At 38.6% G+C, this 12,825-nt stretch overlaps 1 protein-coding gene across 1 annotated transcript; it reads left to right on the top strand.

Moving 5' to 3' along the window:
- Positions 1-9,669: 9,669 nt before the first annotated feature.
- Positions 9,670-10,351, top strand: LOC104623912 (protein SHQ1 homolog; the record flags this gene model as incomplete). Its single annotated transcript, XM_010291133.1, has 1 exon — positions 9,670-10,351. A coding segment is annotated over one exon (682 nt), but the record flags the coding sequence as incomplete, so codon positions are not given.
- Positions 10,352-12,825: the final 2,474 nt, after the last annotated feature.

Below are 12,825 nucleotides of genomic sequence, written 5' to 3'. Positions count from 1 at the left end.
ACTTGATGATCTTGAAGGTCTTTTCCAGCCTCAGTGAATCGGTGATTCTATGACTGTTGCTCTTGTTATTTTTGTAACACATGACTTCACTAGCATTACCCTGACAGTAAAATTCACATCTTCTGCACTGCTTTCTATGAATACCTTTCAATCCCATATTGTAACACAAATTGTGTCATTTACAGTGTTAGGAGTGCTATCTCCTAGCTCACCAGTGGTGATGGTGAAGAACAAGTTCTAGGTAATGGCAGTGAAGAAATTTGAGGGAGATGGGGCTAATGTAGAACAATTGTTAGCATTCCATTTCTGTAATGCAGCCAATACTTACTATTGCATTATAAAATTTGTTCCTTTTTCTGTGTCTGTTTTGTGGTGAGTTATCTATTCATCTTTCATTATTTGTATTTATCATAATATAACTTTGGAAACTATGCTGTTGTTTGGACTGACTGCAACTTACTGAAGCTGTTTTGGCAACACTGAGCTGCTTCTAAGCTCAGTTAAAGTATTCTTAAAACATACATACTGTTCAGTTTCTTTTTATAGTCCAATATTAATTCTGTTTTCTCTTCTGAATATTTTCATAGTATCATCTACATAAGTAAGCTGTACTTGATTTCTTTCATAATCCATGATATGTTTGGTTTCAACTTATCAAAAAGACCGAGTAATGAAAGTAAGATGTTATATTGGAAAGCTTCATCTTTTTTTAAAATATTTATAAATGTGAAGTTCAGCTCATGCAGTATTTAGATTCATTATGAAAGCAGCACTGTAGAATTTCAGAATAAATATGGAGGGAAAGTCACTTGAAATACGCAAGCTTATTAACATAAAAGAAGTCACTTAAATTGAAACGATGGGGCTGTGTTTTATATTTGATTTATGGTTAACAAACTGTAATACTTTTAAGCTATGTAGATAGCAGTTCATGTTTACAAGACTGCAAGTTGGATTGTAGTGTAAGTATATCACTCTTAGCTTCAGAATTCATGTAATGCCCTTTGAAAGCCAGAATTTCAAGACCAAAGCATTTTATGTTCCCCATAAACCCCTTGGATTCTTCCACATCAGCCATTGTTTTATGGTTCAGGACTGCTTTCTGTCACCTGTAGAAAAGTGGTGGGTTTCTCGTGTCAAAAGTAGTCTCTGGGTGCTGGATTTCTGCTCTTCTAATCCTGTCAGTTTAAAATGGTGGCATCTTGCTTAAAGAGAGACTTATTTTCCAGAATTCTTTCTTAACCCTCTGCTGCCATTTTTATGGCGTGGTTTTCCTATATTTAAGATAAAGATTTGGTGTGCAGTGAACGTTTTTGCAGTCTCCACTTTGTCTGCAGAGGAAGGAGGGGAAAAAAGTTTCTATAAACTTCCTACAAACCCAAGCTTTGTGCCTTAATCTCTTCACCACATCCTTTGATGCCTCCACCAGGCAAGATGCAGCATATGCGGTAGCTGGTCTTAGTACTATCAACTGGTTGGTATGTGCTTGCCGTGGCCTCCTACCAAGCCAATACACGATAGCTGTGTTCTAACATCCTTTTCTTATGAGGGCCGTTATTTTGGATCTACCTGTGCTATTTTCATTAAATATGTAGGAATTTAAAGGTCTCTCAAGTTCTAGTTGCTCTTAAATTTGATTGAAGTTGCCTGGTGTTTCCAAGACTTGTTAGAAAGGAAATAATTAACATTAAGTATAGACACGGGCAGTGTAACTGTGCAAACGTAAGTTATTTAGGCTAAAATGCAGAATCCATCCTCTTGAGAAATGGAAAGAATGAATTCTTACCTGCAGCTGCATAAAATACCTTGAGTAGACTGAGCATATTTTCTTTTAGCAGCTAGCTTTTCGTAAGGAAGTGTAGAAATGAAGCAGTCTTTAGTGATGTGTTGTGGAGATGGTTTGTTTCTTTCCTATGAAGACAGGATTAATCTAGTACTAAATAATGTGAACAAATGTTGCATTATTTCTGTTGTGTTTAGAGTCATCTGTCTTTCTTTTGCTGCAGATAATGTAGAACATTACTTAAAGTTTAAGTCAATTTTCACCTGAGTCCTGAAGAAAATGGTCTGGTTTCTCCTTCACCAACACATTAAATTCTTCCATATTCATTAATCAGAGCTAATGAGATTCTAATGGAGTTATTTATTGGTTCTGCCTCTTACTATAAAAATGTATAATAAAGTAAGCAAATGAAACTGTTGAATGGTGCTGTTTGTGTTTATGTCACTGGCTGTTAATTGTACTACCTATTCTGAGATTCTTTCAGATCTCATAAGCCAGGTAGGGTTATGATGATATATTCATAATCATATATGATTAGCTTTATCTCCAGCTAATAAAGGCTGGAAAGCATGATTTTAGTAAATGTTGCATCTTTCAGTTTAACTGATACCATATAGAATGTTGTGGACAGAGGTGCCATTTTTGAAGAGGAGATGTAAAATAGGTTTTAGACTTTACTGTTCATTGTGAACCTGTGGTACTTTCTGTGCATGAGGACAGAATAAAAGAATATTATCTGTGTTCTTCTGAATGAGTGCTTTTTGTTTCCATGGAAGGGTCACCCTTTGGTTCAACTGCTGTGTGTATTTTCTTTTCTGCTTCATGCCTCAAACTTCAGGGTGGTATTGTTATGCTTTAACTTTTAGCCATGTTTCACTCTAGAGGATGGTTATGTACCCAGAGGTGGATGAAATAAAATCTGCGTGTAGTTTCCCCAAGCATGTGGGGAATTAGGGTTAAGGGGTTTGTAAGGTACTTTGCAACAAAAACAAGTGTAAAGTTAGGTTCACTGTTATAGTCTGTAATACAGCAGTGTGTGTACAGATAGGCAAAGTGGTTGTCACCATCTCTTAAAAGTTACGAAGACTATGGGCTTTCTGTTATGAGTTTCTTTCAGAACTTGATTTGGAGTATTTTTGTTCACTGATTCTGAGCTTGCTTTTTCAAAACAATTTCACTACGATTTGAGTTCATTGAATAGTATATAACTTGAAGGACTCATTAGCATTCACCTTGAAAGTGAAATAAAAAATGATGAAATACGGCATCTCATATAAAACACATGCTAAAAGGTGTAATTGAGTCTTAGCCTCTTATCTCCAGGCAGATTCTGAGGCTCATGTTCTTTTGTAAACCATGACTTTTTAAAGAGTAGTTTCAGGAAATGGATGGTGTGTTTAGTGTGATGAGTTTCTTATTATTGCAGCTAAGTGTCCATTTGTAAGCGTTCTTTTCCTGAACTGGAAGATTTTTTTTTTTGTTATCTAATCTCATTGTTCACCTCTTTTATGCCTTTCTGTGCATGTTGACTTTAGATGTTTCTACATTAATGAAGTCTGCTTTTGCATTCAGTGCCGTCGTCGTTATCGATTCTGTGTTTTACCAGTTGGGGTTGATCAAACCTAGGGTCTTTCATGGCTTGAATATTTTATTAAAATCAAATTGCCTTTCAATTCTGTATCGTAAGAATTAAATAATTTTTTTTTCTTTCTAGCTGTTTGAAATTGTGTGTCAAGTGTGGAGGGCTGTTTGACTTTGTTAGTTGCTTTTCTGAAGGAAGCATGCTACTGTTGGTCTAAAGCCCCAAAGTTTAAGGTACTCAAGAGTATGTGTGTGTCCCCTCCCTTTATCCTCTACCCCTGGGTGTCAGAATATGCTGTTCCAGTAACTTACGGTGTTGCCTAACAGAATGAGCTCAATTGTCTGCTTCAAGAGACTTTCCCCAAAGGTCGCCACTTTGGTTGCTCAGACAGCTGTGCCAGACTAGATGGAAGCTGACATCTGAATTTTAAATTGAAGAACGCTTTATTTCCTTCTCAAGTATATATAAGAATAGTTAAATGCTTTGTCAGCTGTGACATTCTTGTATGAGCTTACTTTCTTATCTTTTGATACCATGTTTGGCTGCAACTTGTTGAGTCTTTTGCTTCAAGGGAGCTTAAGCAGTAAACTTACTGCCGTAGGGGTATTAATTTTCATCAAGATCATGACAAGAGTTCCTGTAGGAAGTTAATACTGGCATTATCGAGGGACTGAACGTTGAACAATGTCTCTTCATACTCCTTGTGTCTGGACTGATAAGGCTTGGGCTGGAAGACAGTGATGGATGGAATCTAGCAAGATTCTCTTGCTCTGGGCAGGGGAAAAATAAGATGATCTGAAGGGTCTGGAGAGTCTGGCCCTTTTGCAGGTGCCCTTTTGTTCACCAGTGATGGTCCATGCAGAAGCATCAGTTACGTCCTATTGCAGCCTGTTCTCAACTAGTCTTGTGGCAAGGCAGAAGATTTCATTATCCCTTGTAGTTTAACTGACATGTCAATGTCCTGCAGAGACTAAATTTACCCATACACTCTATCTGAACTGCTGAGGCCCTACTTTGGGATAATATCTGGTGATGTCTGAGATGATATTAGTTCTAGAATTGTCTTAATACTTACAATGCCTCTGGCTAAAAGAATAATAGTGGGAAATTGTAAGCAATGCTGCCAGGTATGTGATTTGGAACACATTTAAAGTGGTTATACTCTTGGCTGGTTGTATTGCTTGTTATCTTACTTGTTTTATCTAAGAAAGATGGTGTCTGTGAAACTTTCTCTCATAAGTCTGAGTTTGCCAGGCCTTGTTGAGGAAGGTAGTTTAAATATAGACTGATGCTTTCTCCTTAAACTTGGTAGCTTGTTATATAGTAAATGGATACAATTAAGGCTGTTAGGAATACCTTGTGATCCAGCAGACAGCAAGCCTTTTGCTTAATGCAACAGCTTTACTATTAGATGGATCCTGTGTGTCCAGAGCTCCTGTTGAGTGGAGATAAGTTAAGTAACTGCCCTTTTTATATTTGTCAGTCCTGCTGACTGCCACAGCATGCTGCTAGTTTGTATTTGAATGTATTTCAAGAAGTTGTAGGTCTACCGGGGTATGGCTGCTTGGCAATGAGACAGGCTCATTTTCATATTTGGTGGAACCTACGACACTGCGAAGGCACGTCTGCGCTTGAAGTATCTACTGTTTCTTTGATACTTGTTTATCTTGCCTGTAAGGCTTAAAGATAATTAAAGTGTTTTACGTTTAAAATAGGGCTTGTCAGCCCTGTACAGCCAAGTTAGAGCATTGCTAGCATGGAGGACTCATTCCCATTGTAACGCGGTGAATAGGCCCTAACCACATAATATAACAAGACTTTAGTTGGTTCCAAGACCAGTTAGGTCACATTCAAACACCAGACTGGTAACCAAAGCTGTTGTCAATGTTTTTGATGTACAGGTTCCCATGCTTTTTGTTGCTTTTGTGTTTCATGTAGGATGGAAAGGCCTGGCCCGTTAACACTTTTTCTGTAAACCTCTTCCTTTTGTTAGTGCTATTTCTGATGGATGGACATTTTCTATAAAGCATAATTCCTTATTTTTATTTCCACATTTGGGAAAAATTAGAGGATTTTATGGCTGGATATATCCCACAACTCCCACACTTATTTTTTAGTTTATGTGTCTAGGTTGTCTTTTGCCTTTCCTTCCAGCTTATGTTAAATCTTCCTTGGAAACAATCAAATCCCTAAGGTATGTCTTCTATGAGACATTTTTCTAGTAGCTCTGTGTTCTGGAGATAACGGCTATCTTGATTCATTAGGTCCTAAGGCCCTCTTTGCTCTTTGGAGCAGAAGGTGGAACAAGAGCTCATAGGAGCATGAGCCTTTAACTGGAGAAGTTGTGTCCTGCTTCCATCCCACCACAGTGGGTCCCCATCACTGTCACTTCTTTTCATGCTGCTACCGGTGGGCTTTGCAGTAAACCTGTAATGATTTCACCTTCCTGTTGCCATAATCCTGTTTTTTTTTTTCCCCTCCTTATTTTATCCATCTCTCTATATTTGCTAAATCTCCTTTGATTCTTTGTTCTTTTCACCTCAGATTTACTCTTTTATAATCTGAGATCTGTGGAACAAGATTTTTTTTCTTCTAGCACATGGAGAAACTCTCCAGCTGCCTAGACAAGGATTATAGTAGTTCTGTCTTGAAATTTTAATTCCAGTCTACACGGACAAGACCTGAGATGCCTCTGTTGTTATCTGTTCCTCAAAGGTATACATTAAACAAAACATGCATCTGATCAGTTTAACCTGTAATTAAACATTTTCCTTAAGCAACTGACATCTTGATAACTAATAATTATCATGTGTAGCACCTTTTAAAGCCTATTATGCATGTTTATGTAAGAACACTATTACCATAATAATAAGATATCATTACCACAAATGTGCATACTGAATGAGCATGTCTTAAAGTAATCATGTGATTCCATTAATCATACTTGAAAAATTAAAGTATTTGCTGTCTAATCCCTAAAACACTACTCAAAAGATTTTGGAAATAGCAGGACCTGTTTACTGCAAGTCTCTACTACATAATACCTTGTTTCTGGTGTCTCATTTTTGTTTCCAGAATTGTTGCTTATCTTTCAGCTAGGGAAACCATTAGCTCAGAGACCCACAGCCTCCCGTTGAAAGCATTTCCATGCTCTGATTTTTATGCTGTTTGCCTTGTTTTTTGTCCAGGAAGTGCTGCCACCTTTTCTTAAGGCTGATGTGAAATGCACTCCTGAAACTCAGTTCTCCTTGAAATTAGATAATTGCCTTAAACAAGATGGACTGATAGCTAATTGTAGTTCTGTTAGTCCCTTGTGCAGGAGGAGGTGGTAAAAAAAAAGCTGTTCAAGTGCTCTTTTTTTCTTTTCATGGAAAGAAGATTGGAAAGTTGGGGAGTGGGGTTTTCTGCTTTTATATATAAATTTGTCAAGAGCATGACAGTTTGAGTTTATGTTTCTTATATTGAAATGTTGAGCTCTGTAAATGATCAATGGTTTCACTAAATGTGAAACTTGAAGCCACAGCTGTTTGATGAAATCAGTTATTGTCATTATTTTGTAGTGTATCTTGATCACTCGGAAGGAATTAACCCAAGGTTTTCAGACTAAGAATGCCTTTTGCAGCTCTACAGTTGGCCAGTTGGATGGATATTTGTCTCTAGCTATCAGGCACCAGCCTTTTCATTCATTCTCTCTGAACTTGTCGATGAAAATGCATTTGTGTATAGAGTGATCAAAGCCTTGCTCTTTAGGGAGGCCACTTTTTCATCTGTCAGTAGGACCACATCGAAGTTAGTAACATAATGCATGTAGAGGCTAGTATTTGAGTATATCACCGTGTATTTTCTTCCTTAACACTTGTCATACTAAGTAATCTGGAGCACAGTGAAGTTTATTTATTAATGTCAAAAAGTCCATGATGTCATACATCACCTTAATACTTTATTTGGTTACGTGACATGTTTCTAAATCTGATGTGTTAACTGCATTATAAGAGAATAGTAAAAGAGGAGGAGAGGATTTTAAGGGAGTGATTTCAAGGACTGGGAGTATCTAGCAGGAAAAATATGCATGAAAAATTAGAACCGCAGAAATAGGGAAAAGCCAAAAAATACATATAGGATTGGGGAAACAATGTGACAGACATGATAGATAGAAGAGATGTGAGGACAAACAGGACTTTCAAATTTGATTTTCTATCTATAATGGCAGTAGTAAAACAGGTAGGTGAGACTGAGGTAGCTGGAGCTGAGGATGTATCACCAGAGGAAATTGTGCCTACAGTTAGTTGCTCATGCCTGTCAGTGAAATTAAAAGGAACTACATATATAATGGGTACAAAACAGCATTCTGTGTCAGGAGTCACATTTAGCTTTTGGAGCTCCTTGTATTCTTGCAGACAGCCGGGCAATAGGACAGGAAAAAGGATCGTACTTTCACGTTAGTAACAACTCTCACAGTGGAAGGGGGCATATGCACACCCATACACCAACCTATAGTTAGACGGAAGGAAAGAGACAGTTTCAAAAGCAAACTGTTTTCTGAAAGGGATATAAACTCTTGTGACTCAGGGTATAAACCAGCTTCTCACCGATGTGTTCAGGAAGCAGATTTCCCTGCAAGCCAGTTATTCCCTTAGAACCAATCTGCAGGACTTCATGAACCTTTCTGTGTATCACTTGGCTTCTTTTTCTTTCTTTTTACCTACGAAGCAGGGAGAATGCTTTCTTTGTTCCCAATTAGGTTGGCAATTTCTCAAATCTTCCATAACTTTTTAAGAAAAATCCAAATTCTTGACAAAAATAAAATGGAAATATATCACCAAAAAGAAAAAATTAGAATAGTGTTAAGTAAGCAGCTTTTTAAACTTTGGTGTGTTTATACTGGAGGCTGCTAGGATAATGTTATGACTTAATTCTTAGCTTTAGATTTAAAATATCCTAGACATAGAAATTGTTCTCTGCTTCAGTTACTTCTGGGAAGAAATTGTTCTCTGTTTCACTTACTTCCGGGAAACGCTTATTTCTTAGTATTCTAGTCTACGGGTTGAACTAAGGAAGTTTAGTATGTGTTATTCCAAGTTCAGTTTTTAAATGTTGCACTGTCTCTGTAAAACATCTAAGAAGCTGCACTGAATATCCCTTCCCCCACTTTTAAATACAATTCCTTTAGGAGAAAAAAAAATGGAAGCATCTATGTTATACTGAGTAATTATGCCCCCTGGGAAATAGAATATAAAGATCTTTAAAATCATTCAGCTGAGAGAACAAGCACTTTAACTTTTGCCTCGCAGGAGTCATGTATTACATTATCAGCTGCTTGCTCCAGTGTCAGTGTGTCATGCCTTGCAGGTTAGCAGGTTTGGCAGAGGAAATGAAACCCAGTCAGTTACTGCAGGATTTATAGTAGACCTGCTGTTGCAGGAAGTGGTGAAAAGTTGATTGATAGTCTGAGGCAAAACTCTACAACAAAAAACAGGATGTATATTTGTTATTTTATACCCGTTTTCCCCTCTGCCCCCCACCCTCCATTTCAAGGCACTCTCTTACTTTTTGTTCTCTCTATTTATAAATCCATGATGCACTTTTCTGCTAAAGCGTGCGCTGACTTCAGAACACTTGAGGAAATGGATATGGCTGTACCAAAGATTTGAAGCTGGCGTAGCGTGCCAGCTTTATTATCAGGACCATTTAGATAAATGCCTCTATTTCTGTTGAATTATATTTCAGTTGAGCTGGAAGTGAAAGGTAAAGCACATCTACAGACAGAGCATCGAAGACCTCCTGCTATCATGGGTGCACCAAGCTGGCAGTGCAAGGAGGAGAATATATCACTGAGATGGACCTGATCAGCTATATTCTGTTGGTTCATCTGCATTTAACAGACATATCTGAAAGGGTAGCAAAACAAAATTATTTTGCTGCATATAAACTTAATCCAGCAAGCTACATACTGCAGAGTTTACTGCTAAAGACAGCAATCCTGAAAAGGTTTATTCTGAAATCTGTTTTCCCTTACTATGCACTGCTGAAACACCAAAGCAGCAGTATCTTTTCTGAAAGCGTCACTGAAGACTTTCAGTGGGATGCTGTCAAGTCTTGTTGGAAAAGTTACCCCAAATAATAGTAATTATTAATATTTCTTGATTTTTTTTTTCCCCTGTAGCATCTGCTTTTATAATCATAATTGAAGAAAGTTGTTTGCAAACCAAGCGAATAGTAGACATGCTTAAGATTTGTGTTCTCATTACCAAATGGGAAAGTTCTGTTTGTAAAGTTAAATAATATATCTTGTTCTTTGTTAAAGGTCAAAAAAGTTGGCTGCACTCTCTGAATCCTTGCAGAAAACCACACTCACGAAGTCCCACATAGGATTTGAACTAGAAGAGCTGGAAGCAGCAGCAGTGCTGGTACAAGAGGAAGAGAGCATGTTAAAAGCTGCTGGCACAGTTTCCAAGCAACAGCTGCCTTCCTCTGAGTTGGAGACAAGTGACTCTGAAGAATCAAGCAGTACTTCATCATCTGAGACAGAAGGCTCTGATTCAGATGAGCGAGAGTCCTCAACCAGTGAAGATGGGAAAATAAATTCTTTACAAGGCACGCTTCAAGAGGAGAGGACAGCTCCACTTATTGGCTGTAATGGATTAAGGCAGGGCACAAACACTTCGACATTTGAGGTTAGTGATGAAGAATCAAAGGGTTCTTTGCAATCTACATCTGTTCCTGGAAAACTGATAGAAGAATTAGAAAAGCAAATGCATACTGCGATTAGACTTTCAGAACAGCCTGAAGGATTGGCTACTGCAAGCTGCATTTTACAGGAACAAGAAGAAAACCGTGCACCTGAACCTGACAGACTTGCAAAAGATACTACTGGGAAGGGAAATTTCTTGGAGGTGTCTTCAAGGAGAAACCCATTGCTTTTTCTTTGCAGCACAAATGAAGATGAAGACCAAAGCACCATCTCGGAACCCGGTGTGACCCACTAGCAACACAGCTCATTGCTATAATGAGGTGTTCCCAAGGCTATTCTGAGCTGCAGAAAGAAGTTGGTATTTTTCTTCTTTGTGTTGACAGTTTTGAGGACAAAGACAGCTTTGAAAAGAATTGATATGACTGTATGATAGATACCCTCATAGTCAGATTTTTTATTTTTCTTCTCTGATTCAACAGTCTCAGATTTGATCTCTACATGTGGGAATGTGTAATTTCAGTAAACTTCTAGAAACAGTTTCCGTTAAGCTTATTCGGTAGTAGAATGATGTCCTAATCAAATACAACTGAAATGACTTGTAGTATCGTTTTAGTTACATTTAGCTGTTGGGATTTACTTGACAAATGTACTCATTATGTTTGTATAAACTTGTTTATGACATTTTGCTGCATTTTTTTAAATTTTAAAATGTTTTATAGCTAACCACTTCAGAAATAATAGTTACAACTTTAAAGTCTAAATAGTGCTGACAAATTATTTTTAAATTTATGAATATTTTCTATTTTTGTACAAAGTAAAGGAAATGTCTTTCTCATCAACTCATTTGCTCCTTTTTGTCATTACAACGTTGAAATAATCCAGTCAGTCAAATATTTTGTGCTAATTTCTGTTAACTGTAGAGAAGTTCTTGAAATCAAGTGGCTACTGCAAATTATATGCTGCTATTCAGTCTCTACAAAAGCATTTGGGAGGGAGGCAGGACGGGACATGGACCACCAGGTTTGGTTCAGGAGTCTGACAAAACAAGAGCACCTGATTCATGACTCTGGAGGAGCAAGCCGTGATTACTTTTCAACCTTTTTACTATTGAAGGATGTCTAAAAAGCCTAAGCTTAACGACTTATTCTTCACCAATGCTACACCCTGCTGGAAAGCAGCAGGCTAGCTCTGTTCCTGTGCTGACTCCTGTTCAGCAAGAACTGCAACCCTGATCTGCCAATATTTTTTATGTTCTTAAATACCTACCGGTCACTTAATCAGTCCCTCTGTTCTGTTCCCCAGGGGAGGAACCTTTTCCATCTTGCATGTCAGTGAGCATTTACTCTTCTAAATGCCAGCAATAAAATCTACACTGCAGCTGCAATTATGCAGCACATGTCAGAGAGGGGAAAAAAATGTGCTTAAGGGGGGGGGGAAAAAAGTAACCCTCCTCTAGCTCTCCCCAAATTATAGGTGTGAACTCTGAAACTTCCTTCAGCTGAACATGGGATGGAGAAAGCTGAATTAGTAAAAGTTAGGAAATACATATTGTGAAAATTGATAGGTATTTGTAATATCCCATGTCTTCAGCTATCCCCCCCACTTTGTGACAGACTGAGGAGAATGTTCCTCTTTTTCCAGCAGACCTGCTTACTTTCAGGGGCTGGCTGCCTCTTCTGGAGTGAGGATAACATCTTTGGTTCATCTTTTTGTTCTTTCCTCTGTGTGCCTAAAAGCATCATTTATTTATGCCATTTGTGAACCTTTTCCATCATGTCTCTGCAGTTTGGACGTAAATATCTCCAGTGTCCATACAATGGGATGCCACAATAAATGCCAGATGAGAATATGGCACGCACACAGATAACTTAGAGGTCATTGGTGTCCTCACCTCTGAGACGCTGTGTAGTTGAGCTGTTTCTGCCTCCGAAAGCGTACTGGTGCCTGCTTGCTTCCCGCAGGACTCCGGCGTGCCGTCTTTCCTTCTGCTTCTGCCCTGCACGTCCGCACCTGCGGAAACGTGCTGTGCTGTGTGGTACCCTGAGGCCCCTTCCCGGGTTTCTTCCTCTTTTTGTCCAATGTTGATATTCATCGTTGCCTTTTCCCAAAACTCTCTGTTTAGTGGTTGTGGAGCTGATAATGAATGTTGATTTATATACTCATTGATAGCAATTTTATGTGACCTTTGTAGTGGCGGGGTGGGATGTTTTTTCCATATCGGGTGATAAGAATTTCACGTGTGGCTGCATTATCCAGCACACACAGAGCGCTCGGATGGGTGACGTCTGTATGAAAGAGAAGCCTTGCTTCTCTAAAAAGCACACACAGAGATGCTTTTAAAAGCGGAGCTCTAGAACTTGTTTAGCCAAAACTGAGGCTTCCCAAATCCATGAATCACAAACGCTTGAGAAAAACAAAAAAGACTCAAACCCCTCCCAGCTCTGACCCCTCAATCCCGCAAACTGCTGCGGGTTCTGAAAGGAGTGAACTCCAGTAAGGTGTCAAATTTATGTAGAGAAGCTGTTTGGATGAATCCATAGGAATTGTCCTTATGCAGGTTTTCTGGGCTGGAAATCGGTTGATGTAGGAGGAACACAGTACATGTGTCGTGCACTCTGTTGGTTTTAAAATTCTCCTGGTTTCTGGGGTCCTTCCCCACCCTGCCCACCCAAGCGTGTTTGTAGCACAGCCAATACTTTGTTTTAAGGCATTTGTTGCTCATCATCGTAATCAGTCCGAAGGGAACAGAACTGCAGTATCTGGACATTT

The sequence above is a fragment of the Phaethon lepturus genome, unplaced genomic scaffold (assembly GCF_000687285.1).
Source record: "Phaethon lepturus isolate BGI_N335 unplaced genomic scaffold, ASM68728v1 scaffold54747, whole genome shotgun sequence".
NCBI classification, from domain to species: Eukaryota; Metazoa; Chordata; class Aves; order Phaethontiformes; family Phaethontidae; genus Phaethon; species Phaethon lepturus.
This window is presented reverse-complemented; position numbering and strand designations above follow the sequence as displayed.